This window comes from Hemicordylus capensis, chromosome 12 (assembly GCF_027244095.1).
Source record: "Hemicordylus capensis ecotype Gifberg chromosome 12, rHemCap1.1.pri, whole genome shotgun sequence".
Lineage (NCBI taxonomy): Eukaryota > Metazoa > Chordata > Lepidosauria > Squamata > Cordylidae > Hemicordylus > Hemicordylus capensis.
In genome coordinates, this window is record NC_069668.1 from 10,496,299 (window position 1) to 10,519,282 (window position 22,984).

Genomic DNA, 22,984 nt, shown 5'->3' on the forward strand with positions numbered 1-22,984 from the left:
AGAGGAAGCAGCTGCAGGCGCGGCGCATCGGGCACCAGAGGTCGCTTACCGACAGTGGGGGCACTGGGCTCTTTGTTCGGTCAGCCAACGCTGTCAAACAAAGAAAGGCGCATTATAAAAGAATGAGCATTGCACACTGGCTAGGATTACCAACAATCGCAGGGCTAGAGACGTCCCAGGCGCCAGGGACCCAGCAATTCAACTGTGATGCCAAGACTAGGACCTTCTTCAGAGGCAGAGTTATGGACCCAAGCCTCGGCTTGTCCCAGGCTGCCCTGCTTCTGTTCTAAGAGGGCTCCACCTCTGCACTGCCATGAACTCTTCGAACTACCATATGGCTGCCAACTCAGGCACAGTCCCATCAAGCTTGCCAGTAGCTACACCTGTGCACCTGTAGAGCCAAAGCCACCCCACAAGTGACCCAGCAGGAGAGCTTCTTCCCTTCTTGCGGGGGGGGGGGGGCACTAGCGGCCAGCACAGGCTTGTGTGGCCAGGCCAGACGAGCTGGCAACCCTTGCAGTGAGTTATCGGAAGAACAGGTGCCTGCTTCCTTCGGGAGTTTCCATTCACTCCTCAAATGCTGCAGCAGTGATCTAAGGCCAGGGGAGGGAAAACAGGAGTCTGTAGCTAGGGAAGGAGATCATTGGTTTCTGCTGGTTGGTTCGGCTTGTTTTAGTCAACGATATGGTTTTATTGATTTATCATATTTTTATACCGCCTGATATGTTCATCTCTAGGCAGTGTACAAAATTTAAAGCATTTAAAAGGTCAACACAGATTAAAATACAAGACACAAACACAATAGCATAAAACAGTTAGTAAGGCAAATTATTAAATTCTATAATTAATAAGCCTGCGAGAACAGGTTGAGTCTGGAGAATCTTCCTGAAAACATTTGCTTCTTTTGGGTGGTTGTTTATTCAGTTGCCGCACTGTTTGGACACATTCACATATAGAAACTGGCGAATGAAAGCCAAACTGCATGTCATGAGGGAGATTCCCGATAAGATCCTACAGCCTTCCCCCTGCCCCAAAGTAGCTGCAGGAGGGTCCGAATTAAGCCTTTCCCCCCACCGCTGTTTCACTGATCAAAATCTCCATCCCAAGCTGCTTTCGGCTGCAGTTGGGGTCACGGGGGGGGGGGGATATGACCTGACTGTGCCCATCTCATTTCTTCCCTCCCAATGGTACCAGACAGCAGTTTTAGGAAGGAGGATCCCTGTCCAGCAGGGAAACAGCAATGGTTTAAGCCCCTCCTTCCTGAGCATGGCAGCTCTGAGCAAATCCACGGTCTCAGCCCTCCCAGCAACCCAGAGTCTGCCCTCAAGGGTGCTGGTCCTGCTCACCCGAATACAGCTGAAGCAGCACAGCTTGGAGCAATGTGGACAGAGACGTGCATCACGCAGTTTCTCCATACAAATGAAACATCGGAACACTTCGGCAATACTCTGCACCGGGGGGTGGGGAGAAAAGGTTATTTCAGACATGGACAGCACAAAATGATTCCGTGTCAATTCTATATGTTCCAACACACACTCGATTCTGACCAACTAAGACAACATAGATCTCAACTGTCTAAAATGTAGGCTTTAAACAAATGTTTCAGCCCAAACCAATTTATATGGGGGGCAGGGGGGGAACCTTCTAAAGCATTCAGTGGCGGGGTTCTCAAACAGAGGTCCCCTGCAACATTCCCTGTAACAGGAATTCCCAAGAGATGTGGACTACAACTCCCAGCATCCCCAGCCACAACGGCCCGAGTTTGAGAACCCAGTCCATTCCAGGTCTGCAGCAAGGACACTGCAGGGAGAAGACAGGGAATTTCATCCAGCCAAAAGGCAGCAGAAAGAGGCCTACGGCATCTCCGCCAGGAACAGGGCATGCACCCATGCATGGTGGAAATGCACCACCACCCAAAAACCTGCTCTGTCTGTGACCAAGTCACATTCTAGAAGGAAGGAGCTCTAGAATCCGAAAGGCAGCCAAGGCACTTGGCCAGTGGTGCTGCCTCAGGACTTTGGGACCTTACACAAAAGCTGCAAGAGGGAAAAGAAGTCAAGGGGATTGGGTCCAGTGTTTCCTGTTGCAGATGACTACAAATCCCATCACCCCCGTTCCAATGGCATCTGGCTGGGGTTGCAGTCAGCGGCACCTGGGGATCTCTCCGACAGGGAATGCTGATTGTTGGCCCTAAGGAGAAGTAGAGGTACCTTCTCTGAACCCGGGGGCTCCCAACCCCAGAGATGGTGGTGGTGGAGGACTACAGCTCCCATCATCCCTAGCCACAACACTGTGGCTGAGGAGAAGAAGGAGAAAGGAAGTGGCAGCCCAGCAACATCTAGTGACTCAAAGTCCCCCAGAGAGAGAGAATGAGAGAGCCCGGAAAAAGGTGGCAGTGTGTGTGGGGGGGGGGGTCCAGTCCAGCGGCCACAATAACCCTCAAACAGCCTTCCCTCTAACAGGGGAATCCCAGAGGTTGCTGACTACAACTCCCAGCATCTCCAGCGGTGATGCCCTTTGGCTGGCCATTATGGGAGCTGTAGTCAACAGCCTCTGGGATCCCCTGTTGGAGGGACCACTGCCCCCCAGACCAGCCTCGCGGGGTGGGGGGGATGTCCTGGCCCATCTCCAGCACTGGGGACAGGAATACCCCGTCATGGGATGCGTGGGGGGGGCGGGAGGAAGAGAGGGATCAGAAGCAGCAGCAGCAGCAGCAGCAACCCCCCCCCCACCTGCCCCTCAGTGAAGTAAGGAGGAAAGAAGAAGAGGGGGAACCCAGGCGTCCTGGTAAGCAGGAGGGGGAAGGGAACTGCTCACCCACACTCTCACAACCGCGGGGGGGGGGTCTCCAAGAGAGGGACCCAGGAGTCCTGCGACAAAGGAAAACCCTCCTCACCCGACGAGGGAATAAACCCCCACCCCACAGCAGGAAGACTACCTGCCTTTGACCTCCTTCTTCTCCTTCTCCTTTTACCTCAACGCTTTGCTCATCCATGGCTGAGGCGTCTCTGCTCGCGAGGGGAGGGAGGAGAGCGAGGGAGCCCCCCGCTTCAGCACCGCTGCTGCTGCTGCCGCCGCCGCCGCCGCCTCTTCCTCAGCCTCTCCGATCCAGCGGCAGCTGCAGCGGCCCCTGAGAAGGCGAAGAAAAAGCGCAGAGGATGCCCGTCAGTCAGAGGCAGCGCCGGCTCCTCGCCGCCCGCCCGGGGGCTGAGGGAGAGGGGCGGCGGCGGCGGCGCCTCATTGCGCACGCGCCGCCATTCTTGGACCGCCAACCGCACCGCGCGTGCGCGCTGCTTCCCCGCGGGCGACCCGATCGGCGTGCGGGACTCGGGAGGAGGCGGCGGCGGCCCGCTATGTGCGCATGCGCTCCCGGCTCTCCTCCCAGGCTGCCTGTGGCGTGCGGCGGCGGCGCCGCAGCAGCAAGAACGGCTATCCCCCACCTCCGCTTCCCTTCCAAGCTGCAGGATGATGCCGCTGTCACCTCTCCGCTTTCTCCCGAGGAGGCCGCTGCCGCTCCTCCTCTGCATGATGCCCTGTATCAGAGTTACCTTCTGTGTTCAGTACAATATTGCCTCCTGACTTCTGCCTGCATTCTACAGTTGCCTTGGAAAAGTTTTCCTCCTGCAGTTCAGTAGCATAGCCCCTCTCCCCCTGCCCCCCCCCCCCCCGTTGCAGCTTTGCTCAACCAATGGGATCGAGCTCGAGCATGCATGCATTCATTCATGCCACAAAGGAAGTGCTTATGTTTGGGAAAAGCCACCCTGCTGAACAAGCAACTTGAGCTAGCCACTTATTTTCCAGAGAAACGACTGGTGCTTCAGTCTCTTTCCTCCCAAGGTCACAATCCTCCACATACTTTAGAAGCAAGCTCTTTAAACCCATGGTTTTAATGCTGTTTTAAAAAATTTAAATTGTAATATGTTAAATTTTTCATTTTTGTCTTAACTAATGTTTTACTTTGTTTTTATTCTGTTGTATAAAAATGTATATATAAAAATGTGTTAATAGATAGCCACATTCAACTGCAAGTCTGTTCAGGCAAGCATTTAGAGAAGTTAGACCATTTCCTGATGAATTCCCATGGATAAATAGATTTCGGTGTCATAGGTATACTGAGAACACCCTGCACCAAATCTGATGATCGCTCCAGGTGGTTTGATGTACACGTTAAGAGCACTGGAGACAGTATGGAGCCCAACAAGAGAGACATCATGTAAAAATTCAGATTTTGTCTCTCACACAAGACTGCCTAGAGCTGGGAGGCCACCAACCCTCTCATGTATGAGCATGGAGAGGCCACATTTCAGGAAGCAGCATCTTAAACCTGATGTAAAGGATACCTTGAAGAAGCTCCAGTCCAGCTGGGATTTTGTTAGCTAGGCACTTGGGTCTTCGGCTTCCTGTAGCCTTCGGCCCGAGATGGCAAGACAACATCCCTCACTGTAAGCTTGAGTCTCATTCTTGTAACATACGGCAACCAAGCTACAAACAAGTGACTCCCAGCAACCAGACTTGGGCTGGTCCTGCTCAGCAGAAGAGTTGGCAGAAGCCTAGGGCTGGCTGGCTGGCCTGAGACCTCTTGCTGTCCCCAATGACTATGCTCCAGCATCTCTTGGAATTGCCAGCTTCATGCTGCTCGGGCAGTGACTGAATCAGCCCAAACTCTTACTTTCCGGAGATGCAAGAATTTTTTTGGTCCACTTCTGTGACTGCCCCTTATAGTTGAGGAATAACACTTTGGATTGGTACACAGCACCAGCCCGGTGTCCAACATTAACCCTTTAAGAAACAGCACCTGAGGCCTGGCTTATTTTACACCCCCTTCTTGACAGATCCAAGTTCTATACAGGAACTGTTAAGAGTCCCCTTCAGTGTTGGGCAGGGATTAAGCCTCCTGTTCATGTTACACTGATACTTCTAAGGTTTCAAGACATTCCATTCACTGTGTATAAAATTCCCACGGGGTGATTTAACAAGTAGCTTGTCATCTTGATTCGCAAGGCCTGTCTCCATGTATTAGAAATTCATCTCCTGTCCAACCATTTTATTAGCCTCACTGTACATGTTCATGAGGCAGTAATGCATATTTAGAAAAGGGTACATTGATGGATTTTAGAGGTAGTTGAGACGTTTCTGCATTGAGGGGTATGCACTGGACCTGGACAGCTTTTCTTTGGACCTAGAAGCCAGACAATGTCTGACAAAACCAGACTTTAACCATGGATATTGCTGGGGGCAGTAGTGATCAAAGGGCTTTTCTTTACCCCCTTTAAAAGCCGGGCTGCTTGTGACAAAAAAAGATTTTATTGAACCATTCAACCTCCGACTCCTAATATAGGCACCATAGTTAAGATTTCTTGGTTTCTCCACAATTCCCCACATCTTTTAGTCTCCAGTAAGGGAGGTGAGCAATATGGAGTGAGATTCAAGAGGATCCAGTGCAGCCTTGGCGATTCCAATGACGCCCCTCTCAGTCTTAACCTGGCGTCCCCTCCTGCTAACACTTTCTAGGGAACCAACTGCTGCCCAAAGAGGAAGAGTCATCAGGGTCACGCTGTGCAACGCTCCACACAAGTTGTCGTAATCATCATCATCATCATCATCTTCTTCTTCCTCGTGCTTCCTCTTCAAGGGGTTCGATTTGCTGGATGTGTTTCACGAGGAGACCGTGTTGGTAGTGATGAGGATGTTTTTGGATCCGATCAGGGCAGGAGTGATCAGCCCGTTCTGAACAGTCAGGGTTGTAGGAGTTGCTGGGAAGAAAAAGGAGCAAGGTTTTAGGGCAGCAGCAGGGTTCTGAAAGATTTTGCCTAGTGTACAATGAGGCTCTCTGGGGGTGTCCTTGCTCCCTCTTTAAGCCCATATCTCTCTCCCTCCCCCTCTCTTCCCAACTCCCATAATCCCCAACCAAGGGCCATTGCAGCCAAGAGTGAAGGGAGTTGTTGTCTGCATCTGGGAATCCCCGTTACAGGAATGCTGGTCAAGATCACCACTGAGCCTTCTGTCCATGTAGTGCTGGTCAAGATCCAGAAAAGCGAGGAGGGGCTCAGTTATCAGGACTCTTGAGGAGAAGGGCTAACACAACATTATAGAACCTGAGAACTTCTTAGCACAGAGGGGAGGGGAGAAGCATACTTTGGGAAATGTATTGCACACTTTATAAATGATGGCCAAGATTCTATACAGAGCTATTGTGGAATAAAGACATACAAACGTGAGGTACACAGGGTCAAAAGGATCACTGTTCCAGCAGAGGACTCGGCAAGTTGTGAGAGTGGCACATCAAGTGCTGCATGGCCAGCTGTTCTTCCTCCGACAGAGGCGACATCTGGGAAGAGAAGGCAACAGAAGTATCAGCTTAGAGCTTTATCTCTCCTGTAGCTCCACGGCCACATCAGACTCACATCGCGTCAGTTTCTCATGCAGAATCTCAGCACCCACGTAAAGCCCTATACTTCTTGTATTTCCTGCCTCTGGGGAGGGCTGTGTGCCTCTCTTCACCTTCCCAGGATTCCCTGAGCAGCTGCCACAGAATCTATGCAACCAAGAAGAGAGCTGGTCTTGTGGGAGCAAGCCTGACTTGTCCCCATAGCTAAGCAGGGTCCACCCTGGTTGCATATGAATGGGAGACTAGAAGTGTGAGCACTGGAAGATATTCCCCTCCGGGGATGGAGCCACCCTGGAAAGAGCAGAAGGTTCCAAGTTCCCTCCCTGGCAGCATCTCTGAGAGAGGGCTGAGAGAGATTCCTGCCTGCAACCTTGGAGATGCCGCTGCTAGTCTGTGAAGACAATACTGAACTAGATAGATCAAGGGTCTGACTCTGTATATGGCAGCTTCCTATGTTCCTAATCCTGGGTTGCATTCCAAGAAATCCAGAAAGGCTGATGCTGCCCAGCTTCTCAACTATTGCTTATGCTCCTGGTGAGGAGTCACAAGTCACCCCCACAAGAGGTTATTAGCTGCCAATTTTAACGTTTAATGCACTCAGGAGCTCCCAGATTCAGGAAGGCCCTGGTGGCTGGAGATGACGGGTGCTGTAGACTAACATCTGGGGACCTTCGCATCCATTGATCCTGCTCATCTTATTTGTACAACACCTTGGGAAGTCTGATTGGAAAGGTGGTGTCGATGTTGCCTGAATAAAATAGGAGGCCATGACTCATGTGCCCCTGATCACAACTGCAGTGAGTGAACCAGGCACGTTACCTCCATGCCAGCATGTTGCTGTATCTCCTGGACCAGCTTCATGGTCTTGTCGAGAGTGGCACGGATCGAGCGCATGGATTCCTGCCGCTCGAGGGAAACCTTTTCCAGCTGCTGGCATAAGGTTTTGTAGCGCGACTTCATCGCTGACAGCTGTTGGATGAGGACCAGAGGAGTCTCCTATCATCCAAGCAAGGAAATGGCTTAAGACAGGGCAGAAGGAAGAAAAGCACCCAGAACACAACCATGCCCCAATCAAGTACTTTCAACAGAAACCAGAGGCCTGCTGGTGTACATTCAAAACGAGCATATTAAGGAGAATCTGGACGGCACTGACCAGGCCCAATTGAAGAGCAGAAAGTTCCTGATCAGAACCAAACGCCAGTTTAGCCACATGGGCTACATGCTCTCTGTTGTGTACCTGGCACAGCTGATCGGCCTGCTGAAACCCCTTTCTAAGTGTAAATTGTGTTTGCTGGATTAGGTAAGCATTCCTGCATCATGTACTTAAAGCACCTTTTCAGACCTCCCATTAAGGCCACAGGAACAGTGTTCCCTCTCAGAGGGATTCCCAGCTGTTGCTGACTACAACTCCCATAATCGCCAAGCAAAAGCCACTGCAGCTGGGGATGCTGGGAGTTGTAGTCAACAACACATGGGAATCCCTCTTAGAAGGAACACAGCTTGGGAATTGCAGTTTTAAGGGTAGGCAAAGAATCAACCATGATCAGAACTACAATTCCCAGGATTCCTTGGGTGAGGCCATACAAGCCAATGGGTGTGTGTGTCTGTGCAGAGAGAGAGAGAGAGAGAGAGAGAGAGAGCGAGCATGTGCTCATCTGCAAGGTTGTGACTTCTTTTAGATGCTCCTTTTAGAAGGAGACCAGAAGAATAATGGCCACCACTACAGCACCATTAAACACTTTCTTGGTGCAAGTTAGCCCGAGTGCCAAGCTGAAGCCCGAGAACTGTACCTCTTGGGAAAGTCCCTCTGGGAGCCCCTTCATCATCTCCAACTCCAACATCTTCTGAATGCAATCCAGGTCAGATTCGGCCTTCTGGAACTAAAACATCCAAGGTTATCGCTCAGAATCCCATCACCACGAGCATTTCTCTCTCTTGCATTGGCCTAGGATGTTGTCAGGATGGGACTCGGTCCCGCTTGTACAGCAACAGCTCTCTTACATTGCAGCCCACAGCCCTGGTAGTCACAGGCCACCCCCACCCCAGTGCTCTCACTCACACAGGCCTGGGAGAAGTGGAGGGAGAGACACGCCGGAGGCCGTCGATGCAGGATCTGCTCGCAGGTGCTTTGACAATACTATTGCACTGCTAGCTGGGAAGTACAGTAGTGCAATGAAGTCAGAGCCCTTGTCAGCAGCACGGTGTCGGGAAGACCGGCCCCAGAAACCCAACTCAGCAGCTGCGCTCTGTGCCACAGACACGCTTTGCACTCAGCACAAGACCCATTCGCACCAGACGTCCAAGCCTGGGGCAGGGAAGCCTCCCATCCACACCAAACACTCCATCCCAAGGGGTACTTCCCTGTGGGAGCTTCCCGACAGAGCCACGCCATCCGAAAGACACAGCATTGCTGGCCAATGCCCTTTTAACATTGCACTGCTTTTCGGGCATGCTCACTAGTAGTACAACATAAAAAGAGCAGTGGACAGACACCTCTCGCCATCCGGGCAGAAGCAGAACCAGCCAAGGGGAACCTTGCCCAGGAGAACTCAAAGATGCCTACTCCTGGGTTAGCCTTTGCCTAGGATGTTGTCAGGATGGAATGAGGCAGCCAAATCCCTCATGTGGAAGCAACCCAGAAAAGCCTCATTCACTGGGACAAAAAAAGAAAGAAGATGAGCAGTCCAGGTGCTCCCCCTTTTACCTGTATACAGAAAAAACATACCACTTCTTTATGCACACTTATTCTCTAGCCACACATCAGCATTTAATTACCTTGCCACCCTATTAGGGCCAAAGAGATTTGCAACCAGAATATTTAAAGAGCTGTCCCCTTCCACACAGACCTACCCAGCCCTCCTGGTCTTCAGGCCAATCATTCCTTCTTACCCCACCACCAACAAAAGCACAGCAGGGAAGTTCACCAGCAGGACCTTCTTGGTTGTGGCACCCGCTCTGCCTAACTCAGCACTGTGGGAGGCTCCTTTCTGCAGGCAGAGAGCGAGACCACGCCCTCTCAACATGCATTTGACAGTCATATGAGCTGTAGTACCCACTCCCCTTCCTTCTCTGCACTGGCATCACTGCACTACAAAGCAGGGGTTGCCCCTCGGATCCTCTCAGATAATTTGGACTACAACTCCCATCACCCCAGCAACACAAGCAAGCAGTCCAGCAGCACTGTAGAGTCCAGTAAAAGCAGCCCCACCACAAGGGGAGCGCCTCAGACTGGCCACGCCTACTCAGCCCAGTCCTCTTATACCCACCCCCTTTTGAGGGAAATGGACCAGTCCGGAGAGACCTATCCACGGGGTGGGGGGGAGGACGGGAGAGATAGACCCACCCATCAGGCCACGCCCCCTCAAGCGCCAGGGATTTCAAGGGAAGGGAATGGCTCGCCAGGCCACGCCCACCCCCCGGCCAAAGAGAACACGCCCCTCCCGAGCGCGAGACGGAGGCGATGGGACGAGACCAGGGCGCTCTGTTCAATCTTTGTGCGTCCCTCTGAAGAAAATGGACTCGCCCACAGCAGATATCATCCTCCCCACCGCCGCGTGTGGAGAATGGTTGGTTTCCGCGATGGAAGGAACGCCCTCCCAAACGCGTTTCTCCCTGCAGGGCGCGGCCTCGGGCTTCCGCCCCAAAGACGGCGCGCGCCGCTTTCACACTACCCACCAGGCCTCCCGCGGGCGGGCGGGCTAGCTGCGGGCGTGGGGACTCACCAGGATCTCCAGTTTAGTGACCGTCGCCTCCATGTTGAATAGTTGACATTCCTCAGGCGGTAGCGCCCCACCCCCTTAAATGGGGCTGAGGCGAAGAGACCGCGGCTCCGATTGGCCAGCTGTCACTCGGGGCTCCGTCCGATTGGCTCCCCTCCAAGGCATCCTCGCGCCGATTGGGCGGCGGGGGGACGTCAACCCGGAGCCCGAAGCGCCGGCTCTTCATTGGACGGCGGGGAGGCTATGGACGCTGGGATTGGCTAGGGCGGGGCGAACCAGAGAACCTGTCAGCGTCCTAAATCGGCTTATTGGCGGTTTTACATCTAATCCCTTATTGGCTGGAAAGCCCAGCTCAGGCTTCTTCATTGGCCCGTGCATTTGAGGAGCGGGATTTTGTGCTCCCTTCTCGCTTGCCTCTCTCTGATTGGTCGCTTCCTCGCAACCTTGTCGTCGTATTGGCTCTTGTTTCGAGTTAGAAAATTGATCGGCTGGAGCGGCACCCAATCATGGCGCATAGAACACAATTGGGGGTGGGGGGCAAATAAACCTGTGCTCTGACTGGTTCAGTGGTGCCGGACGGTGATTGGCTCCGAAAGAGGCACCGTCTCAGTTTGAATGGCTGGGCGTGGCCGGCGAAGTGGCTGCTCCTTTGGCAGGTGAGGAAGAGGCTTCTTGCGCCGGGATGAGGATGAGTTCACTAAACATTTTCATGTTCATGTTTTAGAATATATTTATATACTGTTTTCCCCCAGCCCAAGCAGATCGTAAATCGGTTTGCGGCGCTTAAAAGAAACGGTTCCCTGCCCTTCGGGGCTTCCAGCCTGCCTGATATTGTCATCTGACAGGTCTTTGCCCCGCGGATCTTACATTCGAGATTTTGCAACGGGAATCCTGCTTACATGTCCAGACATAAGCGCGTCGCGTGGCGGGTGGCAGGAGCAGCAGAGCGCCCCCCCCCCCCAATACCGCCCCGCCCCGCCCCATTGCCAACCCTTCTGTTGTGCATACCTGAGCGAGGAGCTCTCACGTTCACACGAGCATCGGGAACTGCCGGTGTGATCTGCACTACAGGCCTGGGTTGCATCGATGGAGAGCAAGGCTTCTCCGCCTTGGGTCCCCAGATGCTGCTGGACTACAGCTCCCATCATTCCCAGTCCTGGCTACTATCATGGCTGGGGAATGATGGAGGTTGTAGTCCAACACTATCTGGGGACCAATGTTTCCTCTAGCAGGGATTCCCAGATGTTGTTGACTACAACTCCCAGAATCCCCAGTCAAAGGCCATTACAGATGGAGATGCTGGGAGTTATAGAGAACTACATCTGGGAATCCCTGTTAGAGGGAATACTGTTGGAGATCCAAGGCTGGCAAGCCCTGCCTGGCCCCATGCAGGAAAATCAAAGTGCAACCTGGAATCCTCTTTCCTCCCCAGTCTCAGATGTTTATGGGTTGGCCATTATTATTATGTTCCTCTACTCCACTTTTCAACCACTCCAAAACATAGGTTGCTGAAGCAGTTTACGTAGCAAAAGGAACTAGGAGGTTCGAGAAGGCTGAACAGGGACCTTTGCTCTCCCGCTGCTAAAGAGGAGAGAGGCACCATTTTAACGGGGTGTGAGTTTGGCTGCACTCATGGTGTGATGTGAGACTCTTTTTCTGTAGTCTCAAAGCCCCCTCCCCCTGCCCTTGTTTTTTGCATGAGTAGGAACCACATCTGGCTGGGAGGGCTCATGAATACCCCGTGTTCAAGCGCTCATAAATATTTCCTGCAAAGTGGCAATCCTTTGCAGACTCACTTTGGATTTAGTCCCACTGAAATAGGTGGACTTGCTTGTGCAACTTGCGTAGGGTCAGACAACAAGATTCCGGAGAGTGCTATAGATTTAGAGCAAGAACACTTTCTGTGTATACCTCTGTATCTTCTTTCAAAATAAAACAGTAACAAATGGGTAGCTTGATACTTCTAAGTGATTTCCTGTCATGTATCACTGTCTTCCCACAGGACTTCAAGCAAAAGATGTTGTTGTGATTTAGCCGGAACCTAGAACAATGGCCAAATATAAGAAACGGTGGCAGAAAATGAGAGCTAGGGCGAAACATCTGATGAAGAAGAGAAAAGCCATCCTCCAGCCGGAGTCCTCCAATGCTCCACCTCCAGAGTAAGTAGCCACAACCCATTTCTTGCGCTTAGGTGATTTTCGGCGACTTCAGTTAGCCATCACTGTTACAGCTGCTGGATCAGTAGTTGAAGAGATCTTCTCAGTCTCCTTCTGTTATGAATTGTCTTAGGGTTTGGGGGGTATTTTGGACTAACCCTCCTCTGGCATTGGATCTCTGCTCTGGCTCCTTGAACTGGTCAGGGAGCTGTCTGCTGCCGATCTACCACTGGAGCCCAGAGCGGTGAGGAGGGTAGGCGAGAGTCATGACCCATGATGGATGTTGGCTTTCTGGCACCCGATTGAGAGCAGGAACCTGTGCAAGTCCTCCTTGGGTTAGAGGCACTTCCAAAGGCAGTGGGGATAAGAACACTCTGGAAGCTCTGGCTGAAGGTAGATGGGGAAGAGAGATGGTCTTCCGGTAAGGTAAAGTTGTGCCGTCGAGTTGGTGTCGACTCCAGACCACAAAGCCCTATGGTTGTCTTGGGTAGAATACAGGAAGGGTTGACCATTGCCAGCTCCCTATGTAGATCTTCTCTTTGGCAGGTCGCCAGCTCTACCCTGCAGCCAAAGGAAATCTTTCGGCTCCTCCTGGCGCTCAGCTTTGCCTAGAGTACTGGAAGCTGGGCAGCTTCTGGTAACCACAGCACTAAGTGTTTACCGGTGGTGCCAGAATGGTGCCGCACAGGTACGTTCTTCTTTCAAGATCCCAAATGTTTCCTCCTCCCGATCTTTGGGCATCCACAGGGCTTTTTCCCAGTGGGCGGGGATGGGGGTCAAAACCAGCAATCCCGAGCCCCACTCGCTGGGAGCATGCCCCACTGAATTCAGTGGGAACTGGCTCAATCTTATGTGCCCCCAAGGCATAGAGGTGGCAGAGCTTGTTACTTCACGTGCATCAAGATCTCCTGTAAAATCTTCTCAGCATCCCCAGCTTAAAAGTATCTCCTAGGGCAGGGCCTGCAATGGATGCCTTGGAGGAGGGCTTTTATTTATTTCCTTATTTATTTTTATTTGTTTAACATATTGGTATACCGCCCAAGACGCAAGTCTCTGGGCCGTTTACAATAAGACAATGAAAACAAATAAAAAGGTGAAAAGATTATACAACAATTTGAAATTGAAAAGGTCAAAATGATTAAAAACCAAAACAATGGAAACAGTATCCTATGAAAAGCCTGGGTGAACAAATGCGTCTTGACTGCCTTTTAAAAAGTGGTCAGAGATGGGGAGGCTCTTGTTTCAGCAGGAAGTGTGTTCCAAAGCTTCAGAGCAGCCATAGAGAAGGCCTGTCCAGACGAGCCGGTGGCAACTGCAGATGGACCTCTCCTGATGATCTCAGTGGGCGGTGGGGCTCATAGTGAAGAAGACGTACTCTTAAATACCCAGGGCCCAAGCTGTTTTGGGCTTTATCAGTTATAACCAAGACCTTGTATTTTGCCGGGAAACTTATCAGCAACCAGTGTAGATCTTTTAAGATAGGAGTGATATGGTCTCTCCTATCGGGGGATGTTGCATCGTTCAGGACCAAGGCTCTCTGAACGAGGATGTCTGGAAATCCTGAAGCTAGAAGTCTGCAGCCTGCATGCCTCTGTCCTGAAGCCTCTTTCTTCGAGCGAGACTGTGTGCGACAGGGTTGCTCCTCCTCCTCCTCCTCATGAGTTTTGGAACAAGTCAGCTCTCTTGTGTGTCCAAGAACTCCAGAACCAGTGCAGAACTGGTTTGGGAGCTTGAGGGGAGAAAATGCTTTGACGCTGTCCATGTTCCCGTTCCTGGTGTACCTTGGTCTATGGGACTTGTGCCCGCCTCGATGGGAAATTATTTTATTTTATTTTTATTTTATTTTATTTATCATATTTTTATACCACCTGATACGTAGATCTCTAGGCATTGTACAAATCCTAACATTAAAATCACAGATTGAAATACATAAAACACAATAAAAACCATATAAAACAAATTATTGAAATTATTAAAATTCTATTTAATCACTTGCGAGAAGAGAAAAGTCTTGAGGGTCTTCCTGAAAACAAACAGAGAAGGAGATGCTCTTATTTCAGCAGGGCGCATATTCCAATGCCCTGGAGCAGCCACAGAGAAAACCTGGTCCTGAGTCTCCACCAGACGAGCTGGTGGCAAACGTAACCGGACCTCTCCAGAAGATCGTAAAAGGTGGGAGGGTTCACAACAAAGGAGGTGCTCTCTTAAATAGCCTAGACCTAAGCCGTGAAGGGCTTTATAGGTAAGAACCAGCACTTTGTGTTTCACCCGGAAACATATCGGCAGCCAGTGCAGTTCTTTCGAAACCGCTGTTATATGGTCCCTTCGTGTTGTCCTAGAGACCCATCTAGCTGATGCATTCTGTACCAATTGTAGTTTCCGGGCGACGTGCAAAGGCAGTCCCACGTAGAGCGCATTACAGTAGTCAAGCCTGGAGGTTATCAGCATATGTACCACTGTTTTAAGGTCATTCACCTTAAAAATCGATTCTTGCTTTCCCCCCCACCCGCCTCCCCCTCCCTGCAGATTTTCCAGGTCATCAAACAGTCCATATTTCCGTGTCATGGGTGTCGGCAGGAGCTGAACGACCTCAGAGAGCGGGTGGAGCACCTGGAGGTAGAGCTGGCTCGACTCCCATCAGCAGTCCAGGTGGGTCACCTGTTAGGAAGCATTAAGAAAAGTGATGCATTTTCTGACCCCCTTTGCCTCCTTTATATTCTCAGGGGGAGATTCTCTCCCTGGCAAGTTGACAGGGCTGCCCTTGCAACCTCCTTGAAGCCAAAGAAAACAGCTGCTATTGCTTGCTGGGAGCATGCCCCACTCACGAGTCACCACATCTAAAGAAGGACATTGTAGAACTGGGAAAGGTGCAGAAGAGGGCAACCAAGATGATCAGGGGTCTGGAGCACCTTTCTTATGAGACAAGGCTACAATACCAGGGGCTTTTAGTTCCCCTTGTTTATCCCCTCCCCGACTGCAGGGGGACATGATTGGGGTTTAATCTACAGTGGTCCCTCGACTTACAAACTACTCGACATAAGTATTTTTCGAGTTACAAACGGCAGTTTTAGATCCGGTTTTAGATGCGGTTTTTTCGACTTACAAATTTTTAGATGGGGTTTCCTCGACTTACAAATTTTTAGATGGGGTTTCCTCGACTTACGAATTTTACATGCGGTTTCCTTGACTTGCCTGCCTGTTTACTGCCTGTTTATTCTTGAAAAGAAATGTTCCTGTGCAGTTTGCAAGCCTTACTGGGGGTCTGGGTCTTTTTTCTAGGCTCCGGAACGCATTAATCCGTTCCCAATGCATTCCTATGGGAAACCGCTTTTCGACTTAGGAATTTTTCGACTTACAAATGTGCATTCGGAACGGATTAATTTCGTAAGTAGAGGGACCACTGTATTTGTTTATTTATTTTATTCCATTTATATTCTACCCTTCCTAAAGTAGTTCAGGGCAGTTTACATTAAAATAAAAAAGCACACACAATAAAACAAAACACAATTTAAACCAGATTAAAATTAAAACATCATTAAAAGCCAGGTGAAAAAGATGGGTCTTTAAGGCTCTCCTGAAGGCCTCCAAGGAATATAATCCCCTTATATCCACGGGAAACACGTTCCACTACCCAGGGGTGACAACTGAGAAGGCCTGATCCCAGGTCGCCACTAGATGGACCCCTCATGATGATCTGAATGAGCAGTGGGGATCTTGTAGAGAAACGTGCTCTCTCAGGTAACCCGGACCTAAGTTATTCAGGGCTGTAGTGGGAATAACCAGCACTTTGTACTTTGCCCAGAAACAGATCAGCAGCCGGTGCAACTGTTTAAGAACAGACAGGATGTGGTCTCTCCGGGATAAACCAGAGACAAATCTGGCTGCTACCTTTTGGACTAACTGAAGTTTCCGAACTATAGTCCTCCCTCGCCAACCACGAGGGTTCGGTTCCGGGAAAACCTTGCAGTTGGCGGATTCATAGTTGGCGAGCAATTGAAAAGCATTGGAAACAGGGGATTAGGGAAATTGTGGTTGCGAAAAGACAGAAAAATACAGAAAAAATGCCCCCCCCCAAATCACCCGGAATCCCTTTAAATCACCAACAGACATAGGAAGCTGCCGTATACTGAGTCAGACCATTGGTCCATCTAGCTCAGTGTTGTCTACACAGACTCAAGTCTCCCATTCATATGCAACCAGGGTGGACCCTACTTAGCTAAGGGGATTGTCATGCTTGTGACCACAAGACAGCAAGAGGAGTGATGAGGGACCCCCAGAAATCACCCTCGAACCCCACAAATCCCCGTAAATCACAACACACACACACACACCCCAATTACAAAAAGATCTCGCCAAACCGCGGAAGATACTTGGGTCGCGGTTGGCGAGACCTGTCACAATTTCCCAGTCGCGGAGACCCAAAACCGCGATCGGGAAAACCGCTGTTGGCGAGGGCTGACTGTCCTCACAAAGGCAGCCCTACGAAGAGCGCCTTGCAGTAGTCCAGCCTGGCGGTCACCAGCTCCAGGGGCCGTCATTCAGGGTGGACCGGGCAGTCAGAGGGCTGTGTGTTCACGGGCCTAACGCTCGCACTCTCCCGTTGTCTGCTTTGGAATTGTGGGCTGGAGAGAAAAGCCGCTGAGGTGAAGCCCAGGTTTGAGTGGAAGCCGAGCTGGCTGGTGGAGACTGCGAATTTCTGGACACTCGTCACTTTTTTAATTTGCAGGATGGGAGGAGTGTTGCTGCCTCAGGAAAGCCCCCGTGCCAAGGGTCGGAGGAGCTGGTCTTGGCTGTCCCAACGCAGAAACAGCTCAGCCTTGTGGGAGCAGTGGCGCCCCCTGCCTCGCTGCTGCCGCCGCCGCCGCCACCCCCTCCTTCACCCCCACCTCTGCCACCGCCCCCTCCGCCAGCACCTCCCTGCCTCAGAAGGACGGATCCCAGTGCCAAGGCCCAGGTAAGGTGTCTCGGAGTAGCCCCCAGAACAGAACTTCCGCCCTTCTGCAGATTATTATTTATTGCTCACTGCTCCAAGCTGATGGAGGTAGCCTCCCGCCGTCTCCCTCTGACGCAGTCAGATGAAGGAGGTGCTGCTTGATGGGGACAGGCTGAAGTGTGGGACCCAGGCACAAGGCCTGCTTCTGTATTCTTGAAAGAGCCAGGGGCATTTGGAGTCTGGATTTAACAAGCAAACACCCGTCCACTTACTTTCTCTTTTGATTCAGGTTGCCCCGTTAAAAAAAGCTGCGCCCACACAAGTCACACTCAAGGATCTCTTAAATGTGAAGCTGAAGAAGACACACAGCCACACAGGAACCGGCGAGGGAGGCCAGGTTTGTGCTTGACCACATACAAGAGCTAAATCGGGGGCTGGAAGCAGAATGGAGTCCCCCGTATATCGTGTATGGCTAAAAACATGCAAAGCTGCCCAACTGGGCATCAGATCTTCAGCCGATCGGGCTCCATTTTGTCCGCCCTGAGCTGCCGGAGTAAACAGAGGGATGAAGGCAAGTCTCAGAGGCTTCTGGTGGAACTTTGGCTGGTTTTCAGCCAGGGCTAGCGAAATTGGCTTGTGTGCCCAGTGTTTGCTCAAACAGGGATTCCCAGAGGTTGTGGACTACAACTCCCAGAATCCACAGCCAAAGGCTGTTGCCACTGAGGATGCTGGGAGTTGTAGTCCACAACACCTGAGATTCCCTGTTAGAGGGGGCACTGTTTGTGCCCCTTCTTCCTAAGATCGTTTTGGACTGCAGAGAGCGATTCGGTCAACCATGGATGGGGCACAGATTATGTCAGGCAACATTTGCATCAAAGGGTTCTCTTTGTTTTTGCCTCGGACAGCGAACTGAAGCCTTCTATGTCACATGCGTTTTAAGGCAAGTTCAGGTTACGCCAGCATGGACGTTCAAAAGACTTTATTAATCTTTGTCAAAGATGCATAGGAACACATGCTGAGCGAGGCCCTTGGTCCATCTAGCTCAGTCAGACTGGCAGCGGCTTCTCCAAAGTTTCAGGCAGGAGATGCTGCCAGGGATTGAACCCGGGACCTCCTGCGTGCAAGCAGGCAAATGCTCTACCCAATAAGCTACGGCCCCATCCCCTAAGGGAATATCTTACCGTGTTCACATATAATCACCCATCCAAATGCAAACAAAGCAGACCCTGCTTAGCAAGAGGGACCATTCGTACTCACTACCGCAAGACTGGCTCTCCTCCATCAAAACTGCAGAACCAGCAAGGGACATAAGAACAGCCCTGCTAGATCAGGCCCAAGGAGGCCCATCTAGTCCAGCATCCTGTTTCACACAGTGGCCCACCAGATGCCTCCGGGAAGCCCACAGGCAGGAGCTGAGGGGCATGCCCTGTCCCCTGCTGTTACTCTCCTGCAACTGGTACTCAGAGACATCCTGCCTTGGAGGCTGGAGGTGGCCTGTAGCCCTCCGACTAGTAGCCCTTGATAGACCTCTCCTCCATGAAGTTACCCAAACCCCTCTTAAAGCCATCCAGGTTGTTGGCTGTTCACCACATCTTATAGCAGGGAATTCCACAAGTTGATTATGTGTTGTATGAAAAAGGACTTTCCTTTGTTGGTCCTAAATTTCTTGGCAATCAATTTCATGGGATGAATCTTGGTTCTCGTGTTGTGTGAGAGAGAGAAATTTCTCTCAATCCACTTTCTCCACACCATGCATGATTTTACAGACCTCTATCCTGTCTCCCCACAATCTATGTTTGCAGTAACCCTTTTCTTTTCTTTTCTTTTCTTTAAACTGCAGAAGGCATCAGAGTTCCCAAAGCACAGAGCACTTGTTACAGCCTCGGATCTGCAAAGCGTCCGTCTGAGGTCCAAAGCCCCACAGCCGGCTCTTCGCCTTGCAAGCAAGTAAGGAGCCCAGAGTGGTGCTGATCACTTTGAGCAAGGACACATGGGAGGACCAGTGTGGCATAGTGGTTAGAGCATTGGGCTAGTAGCAGGGAGACCCCAGTTCGAATCCTCATTCAGCCATGAAATTCAGGGAGTGACTCTGGGCCAGGCATACCTCTCTCGGCCTCACCTAGAGAGGAGAGCTGGTCTGGTGGGAGCAAGCATGCCTTGTCTCCTTAGCTAAGCAGGGTCCAACCTGGTTGCATATGAATGGGAGACTTGATGTGTGAGCACTGGAAGATATTCCCCTCAGGGGATGGAGCCGCTCTGGGAAGAGCATCTAGGTACCACGTTCCCTCCCTGGCAGCATCTCCAAGAGAGGGCTGAGAGAGACTCCTGCCTGCAGCCTTGGAGAAGCCGCTGCCAGTCTGTGAAGACAATACTGAGCTAGATAGACCAAGGGTCTGACTCAGTATATGGCTGCTTCCTATCTTCACCTACCTCACAGGATGAACATTACTGGGCCCCTTGGAGTGGGGTAGAAATGTAAAACATGAAATGTTCTTGCATCCAGGCTTAACTTTTGGCTGCTTGAGAAGGCTGGCTTTATTTCAGTGGTCTCTCTCTCTCTCCTTCCTCCAGCACTCCCAGCAGAAGTCACTTAGATTTCCGGAAACATCTGAAGAAGGTTGCTATCCAGAGGTAACCTGTCCAGTTTCCCTGCTTGTGTGTGTCCAGGAAGAGAACAGTGCAGCTGATCACCCCCTTGACTAATAAGAACACAAAAGCTTAACACGTTTGTTTGTTTAACTTATTTATATACCTCCTAAACTCACATCTCTGGGTGGTTTACAATGAAATGACACAAATTAAAATCAAATTAAATTTTTTTAAATATTGTGAAACATTCTTGTCTTTCAGGAGCCCAGGTGGGACCCCTTTAACAAACAAGGAGAACGTTGAGACTGGTGTGGGATTGACGCCTATCATGACCCAGGCACTACGGCGCAAATTTCAGGCAAGGATATCGATGGATCTGCATCACGGTGGGAGCGGACGGTGGGTGGGGACAACATAACAGAGACAGTGTTCCCTCTAATGGGGATTCCTAGATGTTGTGGACTACAACTCCCAGAATCCCCAAGCAAAGGCCATTGCAGCTGGGGGTTCTGGGAGTTGTAGTCTGCAACATCTGGGAATCCCTGTTAGAGGGGACACTGAACAGAGATGTATTAAATTATGCACAGCATGGCTCAGGTGGATAGAGACGTTTTCCTCCCTCTCTCATAACATCAGAGCTGGTCTTGTGGGAGCAAGCATGACTTGTCCCCTTAGCTAAGCAGGGTCCATCCTGGTTGCACATGAATGGGAGACTAGAAGTGTGAGCCCTGTCAGATATTCCCCTCAGAGGATGGGGCTGCTCTGGGAAGAGCATCGAGGTTCCAAGTTCCCTCCCTGGCAGCATCTCCAAGACAGGGCTGAGAGAGATTCCTGCCTGCAACCTTGGAGAAGCTGCTGCCAGTCTGTGTAGACAATACTGAGCTAGATGGACCAATGGTCTGACTCAGTATATGGCAGCTTCCTATATTCCTATCCGTTGATGCTAAATGCTGGGATATTCAGAACAGACAAAAGGAAGCCCTTCTTGACACAATGTATAGTTAAGCTATGGAATTCACTGCCACTGGATGTGGTGATGGCCACCAATCTGGATGGCTTTCAAAGGGGGTTAGGCAAGGTCATGGAGAAGGAGGCCCTCAGCGGCTACTAGCTCTGTATTGCCATCAGGATCCGAGGGGGCAAGCCCCTGAACCGCTGGTGCTAGGGAATACCCCTGGGAGGGGCTGGCTGCCCACTTTCCCCTGCTGGCTGCCCACTGCGTGAGGCAGGATGCTGAACTGGGTGACCCCTGGCCTGATCCAGCTGGGCTCTTCTCCTAGTCTTAGCCGCTGCACCTTGCATGGTGCGGTCTGATTGTTCATGCTTCCTCCGTGCCCCTCCGCGAGAGTCACCCAGGCCAGCCCAAGCGTATGGGCCTCATACGCTTGGGGCTCGGCCATCACTACCACCGCTCCGGTGCCATTGCTTCCCTCCATGTTAGAAGCTGAGAGCCATTGTTTTCTCTCTTCCACAGCTGGCTCACCCCAAGAGTCCCTCTCCAGGCCAGGTGCCCCCGGGCAGCAGCTTCGAGGGGCACAGCTAGCCCGGCGGACCCCGACGCCTTGAAGCCTCTCCCGGCACCACGACTCTCTCCTCGACTGCGCAGGACCTGGCCGGAAGGAGCCTCTCCGGAAGAAACCGCATGGGGAAAGGATCCGCTGCGCAGTCCTCGGAGCTTTGCTCTTCACCCCCATGGGAGTCCGGGCCCGTCCCCGCCCTGTCCTCCCACTTTTAATGCCTTAGCAGCTGCACCAGCATGGCAGCTGGGTTGACAGGCAGCTCTGTGGCATTCAGCACTGCTTAGGGGCGCCCAGACCCCACATGCCTGGGAACTGGGCATTTCTCACCAGTTAGTGTGCCCTGTGACCAGGAATGCCAGCTGGGATTGACTAAGATTCCCATCCTCCCCAGCTGCCTCTGGCTGGGGAGGATGGGAGATGTAGTCAACCACAGCTGGGCATCCCCGCTGCAGGGAACCCTGATCCTAACCCTCTGCGATGGTGCATATTGGACCTAGAACAGGCCTGCTTAACTGAGGCCCCCCCAGCTGTTCTTGGACTACAACTCCTATAATCCTTAGCCACAGCGGCCAGTAGCTAGGGATTATGGGAGTTGTAGGCCAGACAGGCTGAAGTTGAGCAGCCCTGACCAGTGTTCCCTGGGACAGGGATGTCCAGAGGTTGTTGACTACAGCTCCCAGAATCCCCAGCTGCAGTGGCCTTTGGCCAAGGGTTCTGGGAATTGTGGTCAGCACCTTGGAAACCTTGTTACAGAGAACACTGGCCCTGTACTTACTGGAGTTTCAAATGGTCTCTTTTTAAAAACTGTTTTTACTGTTTTAAAGACTTCTCTGTATCATGTCACAGGAAGGAAATTGACCTTGACTCTTAAGGCGGGAGTAAGGCAGGCCTGCTCAGATTTGGCCATCCTGCAGATGTTAGCCTACAGCTCCCATAATCCGTGGCTATTGGCCACTGTGGCTGGGGATTATGGGAGCTGTAGTCCAAAAACAGACGGGGGGGGGCCTAAATTGAGCAGGTCTGGAATAAGGTGACCACGGGTGGTAGAGAGTCTAGGGTTTCTAACACTTTGTTACTGTATATGCTGCATTAAGAGCAGCTATGACTGTTAACGCATTTTCCTGTTTTTATTTAGGGCCATGAGGCAGCCATAATGTCTTGTCTGCTGCTATTTATCCATGTAAATTCAATTGCTTCTCTACCTGCTACATAGTTCAAAACAAACACGGGTATGAAAAACTTGAAACCAATGTTGTTGTGAAATGACAGGGATTTGCACCAGTATTATTAAACCAGGCATCACATCCAGCCAGTTTCCTTGTTCTGTTCTTGGTTTGGGTTAGGGCAGGTTTTAGCAGAGCAGGGATGCCCATTTTAAACTGAAACGCCCCAATCTTTAAAGCAAGAGAAACAGAGAAAATGGAGATGACTCAAACCACTCCAGATATTTTCCAAATAATATGATCTCACCAAATCAGGTGAGTTCGGGTCATGGGGTCAGTTTGCTAGATTGTATGCCCCTTGGGACAGGAACCTCATGTGGTTGACTTGGCTGGAGCTAAGCAGGGCTCTGGAATGAAAGTGAGCTATAAAGGGGGGGATTTAAGTGGGCTATAAAGGAAATAATAATAATCTTCAGGCATCGCCACTCAACAGAGGGGGGTGATGAAGGTCGCTGC

General features: G+C 51.3%; 3 protein-coding genes across 10 annotated transcripts in view; 1 reads left to right on the top strand and 2 right to left on the bottom strand.

Moving 5' to 3' along the window:
• The window catches only part of TRIM37 (tripartite motif containing 37), a 30,020-nt gene extending 26,783 nt beyond the window's left edge, over positions 1-3,237 (bottom strand). For 2 of the 5 annotated variants that reach the window (XM_053275097.1, XM_053275095.1), the window contains exons 1-3: positions 2,975-3,237; positions 1,347-1,448; positions 50-90 (exon numbers count right to left, since the gene is read on the bottom strand). In XM_053275097.1, the coding sequence (XP_053131072.1) occupies positions 50-90; positions 1,347-1,448; positions 2,975-2,995 (164 nt within the window). In that variant the 5' untranslated portion in view covers positions 2,996-3,237. Of the gene's footprint in view, positions 1-49; positions 91-1,346; positions 1,449-2,942 lie in introns of all 5 variants that reach the window. The other 3 variants (XM_053275099.1, XM_053275098.1, XM_053275096.1) reach the window with 3 other exon arrangements.
• A 2,048-nt stretch (positions 3,238-5,285) lies between these two features.
• SKA2 (spindle and kinetochore associated complex subunit 2) lies at positions 5,286-10,263 on the bottom strand. The gene is made up of 5 exons (XM_053275109.1): positions 10,111-10,263; positions 8,179-8,268; positions 7,208-7,384; positions 6,211-6,328; positions 5,286-5,753 (listed from the first exon to the last, which is right to left on the bottom strand). The coding sequence occupies exons 1-4, from the start codon at positions 10,141-10,143 to the stop codon at positions 6,239-6,241; spliced, it is 390 nt and encodes a 129-aa protein (XP_053131084.1). The 5' UTR covers positions 10,144-10,263; the 3' UTR covers positions 5,286-5,753; positions 6,211-6,238.
• PRR11 (proline rich 11) lies at positions 9,802-22,613 on the top strand. 4 transcript variants are annotated; one of them, XM_053275107.1, is made up of 10 exons: positions 9,802-9,954; positions 12,110-12,266; positions 12,810-12,951; positions 14,790-14,912; positions 16,990-17,217; positions 17,486-17,593; positions 19,037-19,143; positions 19,768-19,827; positions 20,047-20,143; positions 21,260-22,613. In XM_053275107.1, the coding sequence occupies exons 2-10, from the start codon at positions 12,157-12,159 to the stop codon at positions 21,326-21,328; spliced, it is 1,044 nt and encodes a 347-aa protein (XP_053131082.1). In that variant the 5' UTR covers positions 9,802-9,954; positions 12,110-12,156; the 3' UTR covers positions 21,329-22,613. The 4 variants fall into 4 exon arrangements, 3 of the variants coding, with proteins under 3 accessions (XP_053131082.1, XP_053131081.1, XP_053131083.1); XM_053275106.1 differs by lacking the exon at positions 9,802-9,954 and adding an exon at positions 10,369-10,763; XM_053275108.1 differs by lacking the exon at positions 9,802-9,954 and adding an exon at positions 10,768-10,799.
• The last annotated feature ends 371 nt before the right edge of the window (positions 22,614-22,984 follow it).

Coding starts and splice junctions, on each gene's coding strand:
- SKA2 (XM_053275109.1), bottom strand. CDS start 10,143: ATGGAGGCGACGGTCACTAAACTGGAGATCCTG. Junction 7,385..8,178: donor CAGAGGGACTTTCCCAAGAG/GTACAGTTCTCG, acceptor CTTGGATGATAG/GAGACTCCTCTGGTCCTCAT. Junction 6,329..7,207: donor AGCAACATGCTGGCATGGAG/GTAACGTGCCTG, acceptor TTCTCTTCCCAG/ATGTCGCCTCTGTCGGAGGA.
- PRR11 (XM_053275107.1), top strand. CDS start 12,157: ATGGCCAAATATAAGAAACGGTGGCAGAAAATGAGAGCTAGGGCGAAA. Junction 12,952..14,789: donor GCCAGAATGGTGCCGCACAG/GTACGTTCTTCT, acceptor CCCTCCCTGCAG/ATTTTCCAGGTCATCAAACA. Junction 14,913..16,989: donor GACTCCCATCAGCAGTCCAG/GTGGGTCACCTG, acceptor TTTAATTTGCAG/GATGGGAGGAGTGTTGCTGC.